Source organism: Amblyomma americanum, chromosome 10 (assembly GCF_052857255.1).
Source record: "Amblyomma americanum isolate KBUSLIRL-KWMA chromosome 10, ASM5285725v1, whole genome shotgun sequence".
In the NCBI taxonomy this organism is placed as follows: Eukaryota; Metazoa; Arthropoda; class Arachnida; order Ixodida; family Ixodidae; genus Amblyomma; species Amblyomma americanum.
Window position 1 is genome coordinate 43142010 of NC_135506.1, and position 12860 is coordinate 43154869.

The window sequence follows — 12860 nt, forward strand, 5'->3', positions numbered from 1 at the left end:
AGAAATGAGCTTGTTTGCTTAGTAGCGACATCTGTTCAGAAATCAAACGGCATGAATGGTTGACTCCCGCTTTCTGAGAAGCCTGCATGTATTAAAGGTGGCCGCCTGTGTCGATGCCCTGTCAAGATGTCTCCCGCGAGCTGCTCTCGCCGTAGCGTACTCGCTTAGCATGTAGGTCCCGCCGCGAAGTGCGAGAGGAAGCTAAACAACAGGAAAAGAAAGCGAAGAGCCGGAATCGCCGCAGAGCCACCCCCCACCACCACCCGTGTTCCTGTGATCTCCGCCGGCCCGACACTTCGCTGCAGACGACAGTGGATATTTTTCTGGGCACAATCATGAGCTGATACCAGCGAGGTGAGCGCTTTAATTCGTGTAGTAAGCGTCATCGCACACGCACGGCTGGCTCTGTGGCTAGCAGCTCAGCACCTCGTCTCGCCTTGAGAAGAACGAGACCTGCTGCAGCCCGTTATAAAAATGACATCGCGCACGACTGGGTCACGAAGATGCGTTCGCCCGTTCTCGCGCTCGTCCGTGCCGTCGCCGTGTCGTCGGCATGTCTTCGTGACATCTTCGGTCGGGCACTGTCTTTGCGGCATTGGCGAATCTTGTTCTCGTAGTAGTACTAACACCCTGACTGCCAGTGCAAGCCGCCGCTACCTCGTCGCGGCTGGGCAACTTTCGAAGAGACGAGTTTCTTCACCATTTTTTTTTTCTCTCAAAGCGCCTCGGGGACTATTTTTAGAGAACGCGGCGACCCGAATGCGTGAACCGCGGCTGCATGATGTGAACAATAGGTGGTCGCGTCGACCAGTTAAATGACGGCCAATTTCTGGCCGTTGCCGCGAGGAAGCGTCATTTAATTGCCGCCCCCTAATCCCTTGAACGGGCGCATCGGCCTGTTTGACTTGTCTGGTGTAGTGTAGCCGAAAGCCGTTAATCCATTCTCAAGGTTCTGGCCTCGCAGCTACGATCCATGCAGACGACGCGTCCAGCGAGTGTGTCAAATCGTCTGGCCGTCGTCCCCGCGTCTGACGGCGTTGCGTTGATGAAGCGTGTTCTCTAACGTTACGGCCCGTTGATACAAGGTTGCGTAACGGACGCTATTGTTGCGGGTTGGGCGCGGACGGACGGCTCCGCGTTTTATAAACTGGCCCGACGACTACGCGCCGAGGCGAGAGGAGATGAAACGGCGGCTTTCCGTTCTTGGAAAAACGCCAGGTCACGGTTAGCGCGGAGAAGTTCCCGCGCCTCCAAAGAGGGCTGATCATTTTGCAACCCCCCGCTGCTGCACTCTTTTGCTACCCCGTCACTTCTTTCACGTTCTTTCGCTTATGGTCCACAACCTCCTCCCCCTTCTCACCTCTGCCAACCGCCTGCCGACTTTAGTCATCGGCCGTTTCGGTTTGTTTCTGTTTAAATCGCTTTCCAACGGCATCCAGCCTTCCGTTCTGTGCCCATGCGTGCACCATTAAGAGACCGGAGCCGGGGAAGGTCGGTTACTTCGGTGTCAAGAGATGGCTACCTTGAAAGCAGCGAGGGTTTCTTTCTTGTGAGCCACTTACTGTGGGGCATCAAAAACGCATCCTGAAGAATGCACCTGTGGCAAGCGGAAATGCTGAAGTAAGCTGTGTAAGCGCGTCATCTGGGTTTTAAGTTGAGATGGTTTCCTTACTTCTATATTTTATTCACAACTCTGTTGATTGCTTATAGCTGAGAGAAATCGAGACTCATGCAGTGTGCACTGTAGTGGTGGGCTATAGTGTTACAGGCTACAAGAAATGACGATTTCTCATAAACAGCGCCTCTCAGTCATGGTTTTGGAGGGGACTTCTATTTGTGTGTCAAAAATGTAGAGTCTCGAATGCTTATTATTTTCCCCGTGCATTAGTTCAATGCTTGGCCGAAGCAGGGAGGAATATGAAGGTTGTCAAAACAATTGAAATAACAGTCCAAAACGTACAAAGCTGAGAAGCAGGAAATGCACATGGTGTGGAAGAATTTCAATCTTGCAACTGTTCTTGGGGAAACAAGACATCTGTGCGCAAAGCTTAAACGTAAACTTTACCTATTGCTAAAGTTTTAAAGCTGTAAGATATCGTCCTGTTCAGAATTCTGTGTATGTTCGAGGTGAATGAATGAAGTCTTAGTGCCTCCTCAAGCCATGTGAACGTAAACGTGAGCTTAGCATTAGTGAAGTTTGCAAAGTATCAGCATGCCTCTGTCAGGAAATTGGAGCTGCTTTAACTACACCTTTCCACTTGGCATCAAAAGCATTTGATGTGTTTATGGCATCTTTGATTCGTTGCTTTACACAGTGAATCACCTTTTTTGGTCCGTAGTAGCTTTTCGGTCGCTTGTGGCATCACATCTGCGCAAAACTGCAGGCGTGAATTGTCCTTTAACATTCCGGAAGCATTAACTGTGACGCTGATCTAACAATACTTGAAATTCAGTATGCTATATATTTGTTAGGAACACATTAGCGACCACGAATAGCTCCAAATGAGCTTTAAGACCACATTTCAGTATTTTGGCTTCCTAAACAGGGGTCTCATTTCAGCAGTGGCCTGTTTCCTGGCTTTGCAGAGTTCCACAGCCTATGTTCACAAACTTTTTAGCTTGTCAAGTGTAAAGGGACTCCTGCTCCTTCCTTAAACAAGTTCAGGAATTTTTTTTCCAGGCATTTGCAGGCAATTTTTGGCTGCAATTTTTCACCTTTGGAATGGCGCTTTAAGACATTAGTGTGCACAGATCTGCGTGTGGAATTTGCTGATGCCCGGTAAATAATTTGATTTTTATCTCTCATACTACTTTAGTTTCACGTGTTCTATATAGCTAATGAACAAGCAGTTATTCTCATCCCAGTTTTTGCGGGAAGGCTTTCAGAATAGTGAGCGAAAACTTCGAAGCACTGATTATTTGTTTTTTTCATACGTCACATTACCTGAAGTTAACTTTGATGTCATAGCCACCGTTTCAGTTGTTGAAATTGCAACTGGAACATGACAGAAGAAATTCAGTAGTAAATTATTTGCTGGGCGCAGGTAAATTCTAGATAGTGATTACTGTTTACTAATGCACTGCACACCATTACAAAGAAAGCACATGCAGCCAAAATTTCGTGTCTGTACCCCTTTAAGAGCCATTTGTGGCCTACTTGCAGTTTTTATGCATGGAACAAATATACTGTAGCTGTTTAATTACAGATTCTCTAGTTAAGCAAAATAGGGAGTAATTGACATAATTATTGAGAGTTGTATGATCGCCACTCTTTGTTGAAAAATGGTAGAAATCGCCGAAATGTAAATTTTGTGCTTTTATATATAAAGGCGTGTTTTTAAAGCTGACCATTCACGTTGTCTGGATAAATATGTATTGTGAATATAATGTAAATAACACTAGCCAAGGGCTTCTGTGGTCACATGTAACACAAGCCTCACTTCTGGATAAGAGCATTGTAGAAACAAGAAACTGGTGGTGTGCTTGAATAAGTCCTAAATATGGTTTGTTACGATGCTAAATTCCTGTAGTATTGAACTGTTATTTGTTTATTATCACGTCACATGTGCTATCTATCTATATTATTTTTATTTATCATTTGTTGTTATTGATATTTTTTATATATTTTTAATTCTCTTCCAGAAGACTGTGAAACATGTTTTGAGAGTTTTTATGGTCACTGTCGTTCTCAGTAAACCTTTTTGTAGTTACATTGTTTCATTAACTTCTTCGGTTTTCTTGGCGTTTATGAAAAACGTCGCTGCATCACCGAGCGTTTCACTTGTGTTTTGCAACATGTTCATTGCTGCGAATAACACGCTTGCCTCTCCGATTTTGTTGCGCAAGATAACAGTGAGATAATGTTAACATGACCCATTGCTTAATCCCTAAAAACTTGTGAATGATTTAGAACTTGCAAATACAAAAACATTGCAACTTTGAAAGATACAATTAGTGGTCATCCCCCTTTGGGTTTTACTCATGCCTGCAAAGCAAAAAGAAACTTAAGGCATTTCATTTTTGTTAAGGGCTAAGCAGTTTCACTTGTTAAAATCTACATTTAAGCCAGCACAAGCAATGTTAGGGCGACCTTAATCAAAGATGTGAAAAATGACTTTAGCTTGTTGTATATGTGTATACAAAACAGTAAAACAAGAAGAAAGAAGTGGCTTCAGGGTTTCAACTTCCATATTTTGCTGAGCTTCGGATGATTCAACCTCTTTTTGTTATGTCAGTGGAGTTCTTTCCCCAGTGAAAGTTTGCACACTCATAGAGTATCTGCTATATTGGGGTCGCATGTTGTGTCAGTGAACTGCTTTCTCTTACGACAAGGATCCTTGATATTCGTCCTTTTTGCCTGCTGAGGAAATGGGTCTTGCATTTGCCTATGACATCTTGACGCATGCCTTACTCAGCACATCCGTCCAGAAATCCCACTGATGATCTTGGCTAGAGCATATACACCGAGCAGGAAAAAAAATTTTGGGAAAAGAAAGACAGACAGAGAGGCTTCAGGGCTCTTGTTTCCCATATTTTGTATAAACCCAGTTGCTTCACGCCTTTTTCTTAATTCATTGAGCTCCTCCCCCACTTCCCGTGACAGTTAGCACACAGAGGATCTGTGATGCTGGGCCCGTGTCTGCAGAGGAAATGGGTCTTGCATGGTGCTGTGACATCTTGACACACACGCACGCACACACACACACACTGTGCATGCAGGAAACAGGGAGGCCTGCTTCTTGGCATTTACGCCGCTGAGGGGGAGGGTCGACAGGAAGCCCGCTTCCTCCCGTTGCGATTATACTTCCTCGTTTGAAACGGAGGGGCGGCTGCCGCCATCTTCCCTTGCTTTCGCAGTGTGTGGTGCTTCGTGGCGTGGTGCATCGGCACAGTGTCCGCGGCGAGGGTGTCAGCCCGTGTTTCGTGGAGGGCAGAGGGCATGGATGGGAACTGGCCTGCGGCTGCCTGCCACGCCAACCGCCAGCACTTTCAAACAGCCAGGTGAGTGAAGTTCTGGGCGGGTCTGGCTTCCTTCTGTGGTGGGGGAGGGTCAACCGACACATGCAGCGCACTTTCAGGAGCAAATCTGACAGAACCGAGCAAACTTCGCAGTGAAGCTGCATCCATCTCTTTTAATAAACATGCCTTCTTACGTAAGCTATGAAGCCAACCATGCAAGAGCTGTTGAATAGGCCATTCCTGCTTTTCTGCAAGTTGTTTAGTGATAGAACTTAAAAGGCATTGCATTGGAGTATTCTATTTCACAGCAATGCACCATTTCACTCCGAAGTGTAAATTTAATGCAGCATAGGAAACTTCATAGAGAAACGTAGTCTCGGCCAGCGAACACTGTAATAGAAGTCTTCCTTTAGGAAAGAAGCTTACAATACTGGGGGTCTCCTACGAGTTCTGCCTACTGGGCTGTAAATTATTTATTAAGTGATCTGGTTGAAGCACATTAGATTCAAATGAATGTTTTGAGTGACCTTTTTTCAGTCTGTCCATCGCTTTCTTGATACTGCACCTATAGCAGCGATGTGCTTTCTCCGCTGTAACCCTAGCTAGCCCTTGCATGCCATTGTTGAAGAATGAGGGCAGCTGTTGGCAACAGCGACAGCACACAGCATAAATCTCTTGCTTCATGCTGTCGCAAGTCTGGTTTTTCCCAAGATGGAAAAGCATTAGAAGGGCATGCACTTATGGCTGACGAAAAAGTTTCCATTGCAATGTACGGTCGCAGTTGTCAACAGCCACCTCATTTCTACTGCAACAGTTGTGGCAGGCACTCATTAAAGGATGTGAATTGTGAAAATGCTTGGGCCTAGAGGGTACGGATGGATGGAGCCCTGGTGGTCGGAATTAATATTGAGGAAAACATTGTCATTCAGGGGTAGTGTAAGAATTTAAGTTGTGCGTGCGTTGTTGTAATTGTTCGCAGCGTCACCTATGTTTTCCTTATGCCGAAGACATCACACAAGCATGTCCAGTGCTCACTTGTGATTTGAGTCACAGTAATGTAAACCTGAAAAATTTGTATTTCCAAACAATTCGGACAACTTTAAGTTTGGTATTTTGCGTGGCAGTACCCGGAGGACAGGGCATGCAAAGCTGTGAGACTTCGATGTTCGCAGGGTGCAGGATTATCTTCTGAAAACAGTCATATTTGTTGCAAAAGCAGTGGGCTATTTGAAAAGTGCAGAGCAGAGGGACACCCACTATCATATAGCCATGACAAGCTGTTGCCAAAAATTGTCCTTCTGTGAGAAATAATTTCATTGTTGATCACATACAGGTTTAGGTACATCAGGCAAAAGTTTCTGGATGATTTGAGGTGATTAGAGTCTAATGAGCATACAGGCGTTTACACTTTGTCCTACACTGGCATTCAGATGAGCTGTGAGGGTTTTTTTTTTCTTTGAATTCTTCTCAGCTTTTCTATGCACAAGCTAGACCCTCTTCCTCCTGTGGGAGCGAAATTTCACTGCTCAATTTGACTTTGAAGTTGAAGACTTCAGGCTCCAGTGTGGAGTCTGTGCAAACAGGCGGGTGGTTTTAGTTCATTTTGGGGCACATATTTTCAGCTGGTGATCATTGGAAGAGGCTATACAGGAAGTAATGAAAGAGGTCTTAAGCAGTTCATTCATGCACTATATTTTGTGGAAAGTGAGAAGCCTGGGAGGATGATGTTAGTAGAAAAGTTGGTGAGATCTGCAGTCATGAGCTGGGGACTGGTTGAACATGAGTAGTTAGTCAAGATAAAACAACCAAAACAATTTTAAGTAGATATTGGAGCATTGATGAGTAAGTTGCAAGCTAAGCAGCATTAAACATTCTTTCTTTATAGCGCTTCTAACAATCTTTCTCCATGCGCCATGAGGTAAAACTAGCAGGGCATTAGCTAGCTGCCGTGTAATCAATGCTGCTGCCTCTCATAGTGGCCTGTACCTGTGTGAAATCCGAGGAAGTTGTGTGACCAGTAAGGAGGCTATCAGTGGACTCTGATTTTATTATCACTTGATAGATAATGTTAGTCCTTGTCAGTTCTTTTGTGTCATCATTGCATGCTTGAATGCTATTACACATGAGGGGGCTAAGTGGCCTTTGTTGGGCCGTATTGGTTCCTCATGCCATTGTTACGCTTTCTCGCTGAAATGCATTCGGACTGACCCTGATGACTAACATCCAGCATTAATGGGCTGTGCCTCATAACGCAGCGGAGATAGCTTATCTCTCCTGGCATTCAGCAATATCCTCCTATCATATATTGTTGTTTAGAGTGACAGCTCACGGCGATTGTGGGACCCATTGAAAGCGTTTGGCTTGATTCTGCTCGTGGTGAATCTTTAGAGCAAACTGCTGCCGCGTTCACACTCATGTAATTATCGACTTTATGTGTTTGTGGTATGGCGTCAATTAGGGTCTGTGCATTCTGAACGCTGCAATGGAGCACAATTTTTGGACAGAGAACTTGCGGAGAGGCATTGTGAAATTTGCCTGCGTGTTCTGAAGGTTCCACAGGCTTCTGGTTTCACCCATAGGGTATGTGTTTACTGCTGTTTTATTTAGCCTACTTTTGTGTTTTAGCAGAGATGATTTGTCGTGTTGCAGTTCGGTAGCATCTTCTTCATCATGTGGCGTTTAATCAAGCTTAGGGGTCAGTTTTGCCCATTTTTGGTTAAGTGCAGACATTTATATGCGTGCTTGCAAGGAAGTAGCGTGAAAAATAACTGTTGGCTGCTCTGCAAATATTATCACATGTGCCCAATGCCAGTGCATCACTATGTTGTTGTATTAACTTAATAAGCTTTTTGCTGAGAGGAGCAGCTTGGCTAATTACTTAAAAAAAACTCTGCAGCAGCCATCAAAATTGTAGCAGGTACTGGTGGAATAACTAGGTGCGCTTATCGTACAAGAACTTCCTGAGACTGCACATAGACTCTGAAAGGCTCTCATCCTAATTGAATTCTCGAAGTATGAGTGCCTTTTATTTCTCAGTAAATGAAACCCGACATAAAAAAAATTTCAGTTCAGCTAGTCTTGCAAGCCACCGTGCGAGTCTGACACAGATTACTACATCGACTGCATGGCATAGAATTAAAACTGCCTGACTGCAGAAAAAGAAACCATTCATTTGTTTTTAATGGTACCAACAATAAGTTTATCATATGAAATATGGTGTCTGGCAGTTTTTATGAGAGTAGCAGGTACAGGCTTCAGTTTGTGCACGTGTGATTTTGATCCTTGTTCCTTTTCGATAAGCTCACGTACCGTTTGGTGGGGCATGTGACATTGTATGAAGCAGGCACTGACATGGGGCTTGTGAACTTGTGCAGGTATTAAAATTTGTGAATATGAAGAAAAAGGCCTTTGTGTATCGAATCAAATATTGAATATCTGTTAGTAAAAGGTAAACAGGCAGATGTTTCCCCCCCTTTTGTTTTAAATGAATGGTCTTTGCAACCAAAATGAAACAAAACTAGACTGACACAAACTTAGCACCATAAAAACAAAAACCTGACATGCGTAGAAACATATGCCACTTGTTTAGACAGCATTACTGTGCACAGCCAGTAATGTGATTATGCAAAATAAGTAACAGAATAAATGAAATACATGAATCGACGCTAAAAATAACATGATTGGTTGATTGAAACTAACATTTTTATTTCTCTTGGCTCACAACTACTACGGGATAGACTTATCAAAATACATATCTTTTTCAGTCACGCTCGTTGAGGCATAAACATGCATGCACTGTAACAGAATACTCATGCCATAACGACACGTTCATGTATTCTTACTTTCGTCTCGTAATCGGAGAATGGAATCACCTTGATCCCTCAATTATTACTCCAGACACATTATCTCAGTTCACGTCATGGATAGAATCTATCAAATAACCAATAACGCCGTCTCGTTTACATAATCAAATGCCTGTCAGCACTTCAATAGATTCTTAATTAATCGTGAAGGAAGTTTGTTTTGTTTTGTTTTTTCCACCCTTGCTCTTGTGCTCCCATTTGCTGTTATTTTGCTGAATTTCTCATTGAAATCTTGCATGTGTAATTTTTTTTTTAGAATACATGTGTGTATACATGTTTTCACAATCCAAAACTTATTTCACTGCTGTTTACGTTTTATTCTTTACTTTGCTTGTTCCTTTACGTTCCGCTTTGTTTGGTTTCCTGTCATGTAACTCTCGAGTGCACTGCTTGAATTTATCATGTTCCCCATTGTTGTTCGCCCACCTGCTATGGTCTCAGATGAGACTGGCAGTATTGAAAAGAAATAAATATACAAATATATAAAGTCTCATGAAATCAGATATCAAAGGACTGGAAGAAATGCCTGAATTATCCGAAAGTCGAATTATAAAATGCCTTCCCGTCCAGGGAAAAATAAAAGAGGTGCCGAAAATGCATTGAAGCCTTGTAAGGAGGCTCTGTCACACAAACAGCGAACAGCACGCAGTTTCGGCGTGCTTAGCGTTCTGGAAGAATAACCTGGATGAAAGCACGGGGAATGCACATCGGCGTCGGAATGGTGAGGCTGCTTCTGAAAAGAAAAGGAAATGACCAGCGACGCTCTAGCCGGTGCCCAAAGGCTGCGTGCGGTCTGTTTTTCAGACTGCTGGTGAATGTGTCGCCACAGTCTAGCTGCGCAGAAACCACGCGGTCAGGCTATTTATGGGCCTAGCAACAGGCACCCGCCTGTCAGTGTCATGCCTGCCTGCCTTCTGGTGGGCAGAGGCCTTCTGGAGGTGGCTGGGGGGTCATGCCTGTAGCTAGGGTGTTGGGGTGGGGTGGTGGATGGGGCTTCTGGTGTGGGTGGATGGCTTCTCACACCACCGTTTTTGGGGAATTGTGCTCTTGCTGCTAACGCTGTAAAATTGGGCAATGTTTATGCAACCGCTGGGTCATTGGCTCTTAAAGAGAGCTGCCACTTAGCTCCTTTGTTCGGATGTCTTGAGGGCACAGAATTTTGGAATTGTGGCAATGTTGGCTCCACTCAGATTGTGCCCTGCGGATGACAGCTTTTCTTTCTACCAGGGCCGGGCTATGAAAGACCCGTGTTCATGACGGGGCTTGATTACGCAGTGCAGCTGGCACGAGTCTGACTTGCTGGCACCATGTCACTTGACTTACACGCGAGTGTGCATCATGTGACGCATTTTATCCGTCATTGTTGAGGTCAAAAAACCTTGCGACTGAGCCTTCGAGCACATTCTCTTGCCGAATTCTTTCTTCTACTTCCTGCTTGCAGAGGCAATACTCAAACTTGTGTTGCATTACGTAAAGAGCCCTTGAGCTTCTTTTTTTTTCACATGCTAACTGAGGGGATGTCCTTGTTTCCATGGCTTGTTTTTCGAATTTTTGTTGTTGTTTGCTTACTCCCCAACTTCAGACACGCGAGCTGAGTGACAGCACAGTGGCCCACAGTGCGTTGCCAGGATGGGCAACATCAACTGCTTCGAGGCATCGGCGTCGGGGCCCGAAGTGCAGTCCGTGGACCTGGACAAAACCACCAGTGGCGGGGACGGCGACGCGTTGCACCAGTCCTCTGGCGCTGGTGGCGACAACAATGGCGGCCTGCAGCATGACCCCCGCTACGTCAGGCAGCGCCCTAGCGCAGGCGCTGTACAGGTGCTGCCGATGAACGGGCCGCACGTGCCCCGCGAGGCGCAGACCCCCAGGGAGCCCAACGTCCCTGGCTCGGCCCAGGGTGAGTCGGTTCCTGTGTAGCATGTCATAGCCAAAAACACATGTTCCCCCGCTGCCGAGTGGAACGTTTTTCAACAATGTGCTTGCTTGACTGGTTGTTGCATTTCATAATGCCAGAACGAGGAAGCAGCATGGGCACTGGATGACATGCCATGCATTGTCTATCTGTCTTCAGCTCTGTGTTGTGTGTCTTCAGCTATGCCTTGCCTTTGTTCATGTTTGCCTTGCATGTCTGTCTCCTGCTGTGCCTTGCTATATCTCTTGCTCTGCCTAGTGTGCCTTCACGTGTGCCTCGCCTTTCTTTCAGGTCTGGCTTGTCTGTTTTCAGCTCTCATCCTGCTACACACTGTTTCCTTGTTCTGGCATTAGAAAAATGTGTCCAGATGGTCCTTGGACTGGGTTCACTCATTGGAGGAAGCAGGGAGGGGGATCAGGGAATACCGTAAAAACCCGCGTATAATACGAACCCGAATACATTACGAGCTGAAGTTTTGAAAACTCGAAATGGAAAAAAAAAAAAATTTGCCCGCGTATAATACGAGTGATGAAAGCTCAGAGAAGACATTTATTCAAATCACATTCCGCACTTCACTTCAATCACTTTCATCTTCACCACTGCTTTCTTCGGACATTTCGTTGTCCGACAAATCATCCCAAATGCACTCATCTTCCATGCCATCAAGGGCGTTCGAGATGCCGTACCTAAAAGAACGACGCACAAGATCTTCTGGGATGGCCGCCCACGCGTTCACGATCCATTTGCACAGCGTGGCTGGCGAAGCCCTCTTCAGCTGCCCGGTTGGCGTCACCACAGGCTCACCGAGCGCATCCACTCTGCATAGCAACGATTGAATGCGTCCTTGAAGCGTTTGTTTACACAAACATCAAGGGGGTGTAGTTGTGACGTCATCCCACCTGTAATCACGAGTTCAGTGCAGCAGTCGTGTAGCAGCCTGTTCACGGAGTCAGCCAAATGGCAATGAAACACATCCAGCACAAGGATGGACGGCAGAAACAACAGTGCACCACGTCGCCTACACCACACGGACTTTACCCAGTCCAAGACTAGATCCTCATTCATCCACCCTTTCTCATGACATCTCACGATGACATCTTTCGGCAGCTCCTCACCTTTCGGCGTTGTTTTCCTCTTGAAGATCATGTAATAGGGGAGCTTGAGGGCCATCTGCCATGCACAATGACTGTAACTCGCGTCTTCTCGTTGCCAGTGGACCGGACGCTAACTTGTTTAGAACCTTTTGTTGTACACGGTGAGGGGCGACGGCATGTCCAGGTAAACCGGCGTCTGATCGGCATTGCCTATTTGGTCCAACAGAAAGTTCTTTGACTTTTCGCAAAAAAATAACATGGCACTGAAAACTCACAAGCAGCTCTTCGAACGCTTCAGGCAGCTTCTGTGAAATCGAGATCTGCCGGCGTAGTGAAAAGCATGCATGGCACATGTAGCGAGAGATCCAGTGCTTGCTCGCTTTGAAAGCAGAGCGCGGTATCCCTTTTTCTTTTGCAAGCTCTCTAGCTTTTGCCTGTATAAGCTCCACGCTCACAGCTAGATGTGCGGCTCGCTGTTGCCGTACGAACTCTGTCAGGCCAAGTTCAATTTCTGGCAATGCGCTATTCTTCGGGCTGCGAGAGCTTCGTCGCGTTCCGCTGCACGCGAAAAGGGCTTTTTCCTGTCGTCGCCATCCACGAATGCTTCCCTTGACGACACCAAACTGCCTCCCGGCCGCACTGTTGCCGATGTTCTCCGCAGCTAAAATCACTTTTCGCTTGAAAGCAGCCGAGTGCTGTTTTCGAGGCCCTGATATCTTGCTTCCAAAAAAATATCCACTCCACGAAGCTTGGCTTACATGCGAGCAGTTGCGAGTGTTGTCAACAGGCACACGGAACACCACGACCCTCCGGCACACCTAACGGATCACCAACAAAGAAACGACATCGTGACGTCGTTTGTTGAGAGTAGCGAAGCCCAGCCATAGCCATAGCCATGCCGCAATAACGAAACTAAAACTTCGAACAACTTCAAAAATTTTTGTTCGGATCCGCAAATAGTACGAGGCGGAAATTTAGGACGCTAATTATGGGAAAAAAACCTCGTATTATACGCGGGTTTTTACGGTA

General features: G+C 45.7%; 1 protein-coding gene across 3 annotated transcripts in view; it reads left to right on the forward strand.

Moving 5' to 3' along the window:
• The first annotated feature begins 65 nt into the window (after positions 1–65).
• Src64B (Tyrosine-protein kinase Src64B) overlaps positions 66–12860 on the forward strand; it is a 36812-nt gene continuing 24017 nt past the window's right edge. The window contains exons 1-4 of one of the 3 annotated variants that reach the window (XM_077639532.1): positions 215–354; positions 4858–5001; positions 7464–7539; positions 10405–10722. In XM_077639532.1, coding sequence (XP_077495658.1) covers positions 10452–10722 — 271 coding nt within the window. In that variant the 5' untranslated portion in view covers positions 215–354; positions 4858–5001; positions 7464–7539; positions 10405–10451. Of the gene's footprint in view, positions 355–4857; positions 5002–7417; positions 7540–10404; positions 10723–12860 lie in introns of those variants that run through there. The other 2 variants (XM_077639531.1, XM_077639533.1) reach the window with 2 other exon arrangements.